The following is a 10584-nucleotide window of genomic DNA, read 5'->3' as shown; positions in this document are numbered from 1 at the left end:
ATGGAAGAAGAGAACTCTGATCCTATGAACCTTAATTTGGATCTAGGTCCAAGCTCTGAGCTGGAGACTTTGGACATTCAAGCTCTCCTGGAGGAAAACAATTCTGGTGCTATGAACCTTGATTTGGTTCTTGGTCCATGTTCTGAGCTAACGACTGGATCCATAACCAATGAGGTTTTTCAAGGAACCAATGAAGCTTCAAGGCTGAGAGCACAACCTAGAGGGAGACATCCTCTCACCCCTCAACCTGAAGCAGGTCAAGATTATTTTCCTGACCCACCTGAACCCCACAATATCTCAAGGGATTGTGCATTACAGGTTGGGGAAGGAAGTGTGGTGGTTGAGACAACAAAGAAGAAGGATGTTGTTGAAAAAGGTACTGACTCTTATGGGAAATTTTTTGAATGTAGTATTTGTTTGGATATGGCTAAGGACCCTGTTGTTACTTCTTGTGGCCATTTGTTTTGTTGGCGATGTTTATATCAATGGTTTCATGTGCATTCGAATTCTAACGAGTGCCCAAATTGCAAGGGAGTGGTGATTCTTAGGAATGTCACTCCAATATATGGTCCAAGAAATGATGCTGATGTGATTGAACAGGAAGGTTCCAACCTTGAAATCCTTCCTAGGCCCCAAGCAAGGCGTGTTAATAGTCTGAGTCAAACACTTGAGAGAAATACAGTTCCGACCCCTATTGAAGAGATGCTTCAACGTGGTGCGAATATAAATGGTCTTACTCAAGATTTAGTTCAGTTCCATGAACCAGAAAATGCCTATCATGAACAAGCTGAGATAGACACTCCCTTGCTGAGCAGTTTCTTGCCACCCCAAGAAGATCCTCCCCTTTTTGATGACCTTGACTCCTTCTTAAGCGATATCATGAATTCAGGGAGTGACTTGAACATTGATGTAGAAATGAATTCCATGGAATCCTTGTCAGCGGCTTCCTCTAGGAGGAGAAATAATAGTACTTCAGAAGTGCCTAATGTGAATGATGAAGATTATCAAGCTCCTAGGCCAGACGTTTGAGCTGATTATCTAAGTCTTCTTGATCAATGTAAGTGATTATCGAGTTGGTAAGATATTATTCTACATGTCTGCGGATTTTTAGCCACCATACTTTACAAGTTTTTTTTTATGAGATGATTTAATTGTTTCCACTTAAAAGCGTCTCTAAAGGATTAAATCATTTAGAGTTTTGTCATCTCCAAACGATTTTTGCTATAGAATAACCATGAAAATTTCATATATATATATATAGTGGTTAATTATAATTTTCAACTCATGATGATATTTTATTTAATTGTATCACTTGACCTAATTGTTAGGCCATATAGTCCCAAAGAAAAAATTTATAGGCTAGTGAGTGTACCATTTGACCCTTAGTATCCCCACAATGATAGTAATAGCTTTTGTTTTATTTTTTGTTGTTATTGAACGATTATAATTTTACTCTTTAATTCTTAGTGCTATGTAACTGGCACTTTGGTTGTGTTCTGTAATTTGGTCTATGACCTCTTTAATCATAATATCATTTGACTTTTAAAAAAAAAAACATGATCATAGGAGTTGGCATTGTTTTTAGTAAGATTCATATAATAGTTACCTCTGATTTTGTTCTACTGTAGTGAATTCTTTTGAAACAGTCAAACAGATGAATACTTAACCTCTTTCAAAGTGAGACTATGTTGTTTGCACCTTTTCTTTTTCTTTGGTATCATCTTTATATGATGATGGCCTAAGGATTTTCCTCATCTCAATCTCTGAAGAGGAATTAACATAAATAAATTTGTTGTGCTAATTTTTTTTTGTTTGCATAGATTTAGATTTGAAAATTTTAATTTGCTTCAGTTTCTTAAATTTGTATTTATTGTTGATGACTACATCTGAATCAGTAATGTGTCTATTCTTGTGTTTAATGTTTATTTAGTTGTTTTACTAATTTCATTTTATGTTCTTGTGTCACCTTCCAGATCGATCAATTTCAATTCTTGGGGCAACAATTCAAGGTTGTTTTCTATAATGTGGGTTGTGCTTTCAGGAAGACCATTGATTCTTGATATATTGAACAATTATAGATATATTTTTCTAGCTAGTCTTAGTCTTTGTTTAGTGTTCTAAAAATAATGATTTGGATGCCAATGATATGCCTAAGCGCATCTTTATGCTCCAAACTCTACTCGTGTTGTCAGTTGGATTGATTAATTAAGAACTTCTTTGATTCATTTCGATTTCTTAGTCCAGGCCATATATATTCTTCACAAGAGGAAATTTGTCTCGACATGGGTAACTATATATAGGAGAAAATTTTGTCTCCCTAAATATATAACACAACCGCACATCAGAACATATGAATCTGAGACCTATTTCCTAATGTGATTTTTGGTGGTGTTAAATCATTTAACTTCTTACGTTAAGAATCATATTGGAAATATGTTGGTTGATTAATATATAATTTCTTTGGCTTGATATTTATTTTTGGGACTTTAATTAATGCGACGACCTTAGTATAGGAAAATATGACCACACACAATACTAGCATGTCCATGTCAAAGTGGAAAATCATGTTGGTTATCATAATTTTAAAGCCACTGAGATTCTTTTGCAAAAATTAAACATTGTGAGGTTTTTCTTTTCTAAATTTGAACGATTAGACTCACAAGAAATATTTAAAAGTCTTTTTTTAAAGCAAAACAAACTTTATTGAATAAGAAGAGATAAAAATGTAGAGAACAAGGCTCTCATGAGAGTTAAAAAATCAAACCACATAAAAAATTATTTTTGCGGAGCACACTTGGGACAGAGCCTCATTAAAACCTTTACTAGGAAAACCCAGTAGGAGAAAACCTAGTAAAGAAAAAAGAGTACCGAAACCACCAAGTGACTAAAAACCCCTAAAAAATCCCATTACACCCACCATTGTATTGACAACAAGACAAACCCTTATCTACCAAAAACAATTTTATAGCCCCCCAGTCTGTTATATAGCTTAAGACAATCCTTCAACATACAGTAACAGCAAACTAGCTCCCCATTAGTCTCCAATTCAATATGCTCCTATGAAACACTTCCCAATATAATCAAAGCCTCAGTAAAATCACAAAAGCCTTCCAAAATCATTAATTCCTGTCACCAAAACCAGCACCCTCGAAACCATACCACACCAACCAAGCATAAAACAAGTCCATAGGAAACAACCCACAAAGAACAAAATCATATGCCTGCACCCCTCTGTCACCCAATCAAAATCAGTTGCTACCAATATGCAACTCCAAAAACCATCAACACCAGCAAAATGTAACAACATACCAGCCACCACAAATAAATCTCTAGGAAACAAACCCAGTGACCTTCATCAGTCACAGAAACACAACTTTCCCCATAAACGTCACTGCAATTCAGGAGGGGTTTAATTTGATCTGAATCTTAAGTCTTTGAATCATCATCTCTTCATCACCATTGTAAACCTCCCCCAACTATCTCCCAACCTTCCATGTCTGTCGAGCCCTTAAATCCAGGTCCACATCACCAAACTCATCGTCAGAACAAATGAAATCCACTGCCGCCTGTTGTTTCGACTTGTTCTTACTTCCCCTCGGTCTTCCTCTCTTTGCTTTTAGACTTGACCATTGTTCGACCTCCCCAGCAGCATCGGCCCCTCCTACCCTTTTTCTTCCTCTTCGTTGTTTTACTTTAGCCAAAATTTCATCATTTGAATACACACTCTCCACCGCATCGGGTGCCACGAATGTTGCTTTATCTTTCTCGCCCTCCTCAACATCCACACATTATACATCAACCATTTTATGCGTTTAAGCTGCCACATTCTAAACTAGAGATTACTTTATGGAATATATATATATATATTCATATATCATAATACCAAAAAAATTAAGAAAAAAATTATTTTTATCCTTATATGATGTATTTATTATAAATATTACTAAACTTAAACTAATATAATATTTATTTTTCAACTCGTGAAGATCTTATTAGTTTTTATAAATTTAAGATTGAGTCTTTATATCATATTGTAACTCTTGCAAATTTAATTTGTTAAAGAAGACTATGAAAATATCTAGATACCAATAACTTATTGGTCATCCCTTGATTCTAGTAAGTTAGGTTTTCTTTTCTATTAAATGAAATTACTTACAAAATTGAGTTGTTGCTTATTTGTCTTTCTTCTTTACTTTTCATTTAGCATTTTTCTTAGTTCTCTCTGTCCTAGCTTGATAGGAATTGACTTCCTATCAATTAGTCATTTCATTCTCCTACTCATGCCTCTACCCTAATTTCACCATATTTGTGAAACACTCTTCCCTTCGTCATTACACTCTCCATTACCCATACAACCATACCACTACGACACTACCCCCAAACTACTACACGTCATTTTCCACAAGACCATATTACCCACACCTAGTGGCGGAATCAGGATTTTTGTGGAGTCTGAGTAAGGTTAAGTCTAAGCCTAACTGCGCACACCTAACGTTTGACTCATGGTTTTAAATTGTGATTGCGGTCGAGGTTGTAGGTGTTGCGGTTGCGGGCATTGCGATGTTGCGGCGTGAATAGTCTGTTGCAATGCTAAATATGTCACATTGTCAATTAAACACCCAACCTAAACTTATAGGTACAGTCCATAGTTACCATGTTCGCCATACGCTCTAGTAAGTCGTACAAGTACGCGGTAGGCGACTTGTAAAGTATGCAATGTGAAGGAGGTATATAGTGTCAGTTGTATATATAATTTGATTTAAACTTAAACTTTAATTTAAAAATTCAAAGATGGTGTGTAGCAGAAGGATGCCAGAGAGAGTCTTATCACATTGAAAAATTATATACTTGAAAAAAGTTGAAACCAATATCTACTTTTATCAATATTAAATATATTAAATCTGATCCAAAGTTAAAAATGTTATAAGAATTGAGCCAGTTAGGAAAAGGCTGACAGAGAAGGGGTATAGCCATCAATCCATCATCACGTTCTAGCAAGTGACACTCTTCTCTTTCATTAGCGTCTTCTTCTCTTACAAAGTGGTGAACCTAAGCTGATGACCACTGTCAACGACCACTGCGATACCGTGTGACCCGCCACTATCTACAGTTGAGTTTCCCATCTCTCTTGTGCCAAGGTCAAATTGAGTTAGCGGCGGAGCCAGAAATTTATACTTGCAGGGCAAAATTAAAACTTAGGAAATAGCTTCCAGGTCATAATTTCGAGAAGCATAATAACGAGGACTATAGGTCCTCTATAATCACATAATCCTTATAATTCAACTTTTGCATATGGCAAAATCATATTTGCCAGGTTTGTCATAGTCTCTGATATGTGGTACGGATACGGGTATGTGACTTCGAAAATATGCGGTACGAAAGAATTTCCATAATCTGCCTTATTTTTTCTCCCACACTGGAACTCCTCACTTTATTTTCTAGATTTAGCCTTATATATATATATATATATATATATATATATATATATATATATATATATATATATCTTGGATTATTTTTTTTTATAAACCAAGGAATTGTATTGAAAGGGGACACAAGGGGTGTCCCAACCCTTAATACAAAAGAAAGAAAGAGAACAAAGAACAAGAAAACAAAGCAAGGGAAGAAAAATACAGCAGGGAAGCAAGAAAACAGAAAGAAAAAAAACGCCAACAGATCCTAGATAACCAGCTAGGATGCTACCTTCGGATTATCTCCAAGCAAGGCAACGGTTGAGATTTCCATTCTATAAGAGAATGAGAAAACCCCCTCACTTTTGCTTTTAACCAGGACCAAGACTTGAAAAGCCCTATCATAGTTTAGATTGTTGCACCAACAGTCAACAGACCTCCACTTGGAAGGTACTCAAAGTTAAACTCGAATTGCATTATGTGTCAGCAAGCAAATCTAAGAGAACGCAGCAGTGCTGGGCCAAAATCTATTTGAGTCCACGAGTGGATGAGACTCAGCATAAAGAGCGAGAAGAGAGAAGAAAGAGGAGAGATAGAAAAGAGAGAAGAGGAGGGAAAGTGATGCCAAGTTACCAATTATCCCAAAAGCTTAAGGGTGTATTTGGATTTTAGTTGAGATCAACTTAAAAGCACTTTCAACCCAACAGAACCTAAGAGTTACTTTCACATTCGCACATTGAAATTCGTGTTTTTCAGTTGAAACTATCTTGGAACATGTGTGAACTAAAAACCAAACACACACTAAGCTACCTGAATGGTTTTATATTAAAAAATATGCTAATCTGATTTAGCACCTTTATAAGGACAACAGTGGTAAGCGTAAGTCATTCTGTCATGATTTAGCATTTCTTCTCCAATCTGTCACATTATGGCATTAGCTAATATTTTCCCTTAATATCCATAATCAGTCTCAGCTTGTGCCTTCCATTCCATGTAATCTTTTGGTTTGTTACGTCTGTCAACCAAGTTTCATGTAAATTTTAATTTTAACAAACAAGGATCAATTACTATACATCTCATTTCAATCTACATTAAGAAGCACAATCAACACAGAATAAGGAGTAATAATACATGTGCCCTGCCCTGGTTTTGGTTTGATTATACAACAGGTTTAAACAACCATGAAGGAATATGTTATGGTCGATTAAGCCACAATCAGGAAAATTATTGATGCAGATAATGTAAGTCTGCTTTCTTTTGAATATCAGAGAAAGGTTGTGTTGAGATAAACTATTTCTAAGCTCTTTCAAAATTGTATCAAAAGTTAAAGCAGATAATGTAAGCCTTTTGAATATCATAATCACATAATGTAAGCCTATTTTCAGAGAAAGGAAAAGCATATCATGAAATCAATAATTTTTTTGGATAAAAACCTAATATACAAGGGGAGACGCATTACTAATTTTCAGATATCATAATATAAATAATAAAGGGAAATTTTAAAAACTAAATAAGATTAAAAATTTCAAAGCTAGATCCAAGAAAACAAATTATAATAGTGCCATAAAGATGTTTAGTTCTGGAAAAATTGATTCATCATTAATATGCCCATTTTTCACTAGGATTCTGCATTTAAGAATGCATGACATGAAGATTTTGAGGTATGTAGTAAGGAGATTTAATAGCAAGGAAAAAGCTCCATTAAAGTGACTTTGTTTTTGTATTATGCAAGTAAGAATATATCTATCTACCCTTCAATTGTCGAGCTTAAAATTGTGATGCACTTTAATTTGAGTCAATTGTAGATAGTCTCATTCCAATATAAATGCCCTTAAAAGTGTTTTACTTGTTATATTGAATTTAGAGTGGGAGACCAAGAAAAATCCCAACACATCAGCAAACAAGGTGAGACCAGACAAGACAAACAAAACAAGGTGAGAGAACTAGATAGTCTCACTTTCAATGAACTTCAGTATTTATCTGTTTTACAAAAACTCATTTCAGCTGGAACAAAGATACAACCATTATATCAGTCTTACAAAAACAATGCCAGCAAAGATTATGTTAATTGTCTTATGATCATGCTTGAATAATAACATAACAATAAGAATAAAATGAAGACTTTATGATTGCTCAATTACAACACAAATTAAACAGAAGCTCCGGTCATTGTGGGGTACTAACTGTCAGATCATGCAACCTTACCTCAATTAGCAGATAAATTGCATCCTTGACTATAAGGCTTAATCAATTAGGTAGAGTAATACAAATATACAATCGGATAAAACAGGCACATGGGTAATAAGTTATAAGTTCTATAAACTAAAAGTAACATGGTTATTCTATAGCAAATTTTTTCTTCTCAATGACAAGACTTAAAATAACTCAATCCTTTAGGGACGGGCACTTGCAATACTGTAAGTAAAAGCACTTTGAAATCATCTCTAATCTGCCAAAACTTCATACATATAAGGCCATAACATATCAAAGCTAGAAGCACTTACATAGGTGTTGGGAAATTATTATGACATGATTACATGACAGAATAGTAATAACTTGATCTATAAGACTGCAATCAGTTCAGACGCCGGCGCCTTGGAGGACGAGAATCTCCACTATCCACATCAGACACTCTGGAAGCATCATTTCTCCTCCTAGAGGAGGATGTTGATAAGGATACCATGGAATCAATTTCTGCAGCAGTGTCCACTTGACTCTCAGAATTTATGACAGCACCAATGCTTGAAAAGGAATCTCTGTCCTCAACAGGAGGAGGCTGTTCTTGGTTTCTATTTAATGGATTGCTACGGAGATATGCTTCAAATAATCTTTCAGCAGAAGTCAGTGCTGATGAAAGAGTAGTAAGTGTTGCTCTATGTGATTGAGTCCTTCGAAGCAATAGGGATTGCACCCTGCGGTTATCCCCTACCTCAGCAGCATTACCAACATTGTTCTGTGGCAAACCAACTACATCATCTTGGGGTTGGGGTGCCACAGGATTCTGCTCTCTCCGCATACCTCGAGATGTCAAGAACCTACTCAGCAAAGAAGTGGTTCTCTCAGCTTGCTCACGAGCATTGTCCGGTTCATTTGGCTGAACTAAATCCCGAGTAAGATCTATTCTGCTTCCAAGACGCCGAATCATCTCTTCCACAGGGAGTGCAAATGCATTTCTCTGAATGGTTTGCCTTAGACTTTCAACACGCCTTGCCTGAGGCCTAGGAGGGATTTTAAGAGTGGAATCCTCCTCACTGCTACGACCATTGTTTCCACGGCCATATATTGGTGTTACACTCTTAAGCGTCACCTCTCCCTTGCAAACTGGACACTCCTTCGCATCCGAATGCAGATGCAGCCATCGATACACACATGTCCAACAAAACAAATGGCCACAACAAGTCACAACAGGTTCCCTGGCCAGGTCCAAGCAGATATTACAGTCAAAAAAATCCCCATCATTCCCACTACCCCTTTCAACATCATCCTTCTTCTGCGATGTTTCATCAACCGAGACACCATTGATATTCTCACACGCTTTCGGCACCTCCTCCAGTCTCCCCTCAGCCGCCACACTTCCTTCCCCAGTCTGCAATGCGCCTCCATGACCAGAATTCACCAAAAAATTGTTCAATTCCATGGAGATATTGTGCGCTTCAGGAGGGATAGGAAGATGAGGGATAGGAAGATGAACATGAACTGCCTCAGGTGGAATGTGAAAATGAACTTCAGGTGGAGGGATATGAAGATGCTGCCGCCATCTCCATCTCTGCCGAGCCCTGAGCCTCACAGCTTCACTGATTCTATGAATTGGCTCCTCAACCCAAGCATCCAAGTTCATAGCTTCATTGGTTGCTGGCTCAGGACCTGGACTCAGATTCAAATCTAGGTTCATAGCATCAGAATTCTCTTCCCCCATCACAGCTTGAATGTCCAAGCTAGAAAGAAGCTTGCTTTATTACAAAAATTCCACAGAAAAAAAAACAATAAAAAAGGGGCAAATGAAAAAAAAGAGGATTTTTTTTCCCGAAAAATATAATCTTTAATACAAATCGAAGAAACCCATGTTAGACGGAGGGGATTCGTTCGAGAAAAACATGTTAATTGATAAAACTGAAGAATCAGAAATGAAAATAGCTAAAATTTGGGGGAAATAAACCCTAATTTCATCTCAAAGATGAACGACCCGACCCAGATCCAGATTAAGCATAATACAACAAGAACACGCGGTGAATTACTAGAATTCAACTCTAATTGAAGCGATTCATGAGAAACGACCTCGATTGAAGGTTCAAGTTTTCACCAACAAGGATTTCGCAAAAAAAAAAAAAAGATTTGTAATCGTGAAAATTACAAGGAAGAAGAATTGAGAAGATGGGAAAACCTTGGAGCTGGTTAAGGTTGCTATGTGGGTTCGACCATTATCGTTGTCGATCTGTGAGGAAGAGAGAAAGGGTTTAGAGTTAGAGAACAAAACGCAGAATCGAAAGAGAGAGAGAGGGATTAAGGAAGAAGCACGCACCTGGTCTGAGGAATGCGGCGTCGTTGCTCTGATGGAGATTGACGGCTGAGATCATTTGTGAGCCATGAGTGGTTTCTGTTCCAACACGGCGCTATCAGGAACGTTCATGGGTGTCATCGGGTGATTATCAATTTAAATAAGACTAAGACTTTGTATTAGTCTTTAGGGTACCTAAATGTGTTTTTACTTTTTAGTCCCTATCTCACAAAGGTTACCCTTATCCATTTTTATTGCATATATAGTTTGAGTCCTTGTGTTGACTTGAAGAAAAAAAACTGAGGTGGTTAGCATACTCCTAGTCAACACTGCCATGTAGATATTTTGATGGTGTGGCAGATGACTCAAGAGGAGTGTGTGTAAAAACAGGACCACATAAGTAGAAGTGAATAACGTACTTTAGCATTTGTTACTAGCATTAAGTTTAGAGCATTTCCAATGGTGGGATCTTATTTTGGGACTTAACTCACTTTTTGTGGGCCCAGATTGCCACATATGATTTAAGACACTCTTAAGGTTTCCATGCACATTTTGCTCCAGTGGTTGGGATCTTATTTTACTTTTAGTTGGACCCACACTACCCAATATATTTATATTATTTATATCCACGTAATATTAAATTAAATTAAATTAAATTAAATTAAATTATAAATTCAA

General features: G+C 36.5%; 2 protein-coding genes across 3 annotated transcripts; one reads left to right on the top strand and one right to left on the bottom strand.

Moving 5' to 3' along the window:
- LOC130725410 (E3 ubiquitin-protein ligase complex SLX5-SLX8 subunit SLX8-like) lies at positions 1 to 1029 on the top strand. Its single transcript, XM_057576647.1, has one exon. It carries the CDS (start codon positions 1 to 3, stop codon positions 1027 to 1029), a length of 1029 nt encoding a protein of 342 aa, XP_057432630.1.
- A 6800-nt stretch (positions 1030 to 7829) lies between these two features.
- On the bottom strand, positions 7830 to 10072 carry LOC130730712 (uncharacterized). Of its 2 annotated transcripts, none has more exons than XM_057582786.1 (3): positions 9931 to 10072; positions 9793 to 9843; positions 7830 to 9361 (listed from the first exon to the last, which is right to left on the bottom strand). In XM_057582786.1, exon 3 carries the CDS (start codon positions 9325 to 9327, stop codon positions 7987 to 7989), a length of 1341 nt encoding a protein of 446 aa, XP_057438769.1. In that variant the 5' UTR covers positions 9328 to 9361; positions 9793 to 9843; positions 9931 to 10072; the 3' UTR covers positions 7830 to 7986. The 2 variants fall into 2 exon arrangements, with proteins under 2 accessions (XP_057438769.1, XP_057438768.1); XM_057582785.1 differs by having other exon boundaries at positions 7830 to 9346.
- Positions 10073 to 10584: the final 512 nt, after the last annotated feature.

The sequence above is a fragment of the Lotus japonicus genome, chromosome 1, assembly GCF_012489685.1.
Source record: "Lotus japonicus ecotype B-129 chromosome 1, LjGifu_v1.2".
Lineage (NCBI taxonomy): Eukaryota > Viridiplantae > Streptophyta > Magnoliopsida > Fabales > Fabaceae > Lotus > Lotus japonicus.
Note: the sequence above shows the minus strand (reverse complement) of the source record. Positions and strands in the feature narration are given on the sequence as shown.

Coding starts and splice junctions, on each gene's coding strand:
- LOC130730712 (XM_057582786.1), bottom strand. CDS start 9,327: ATGGGGGAAGAGAATTCTGATGCTATGAACCTAGATTTGAATCTGAGT.
- LOC130725410 (XM_057576647.1), top strand. CDS start 1: ATGGAAGAAGAGAACTCTGATCCTATGAACCTTAATTTGGATCTAGGT.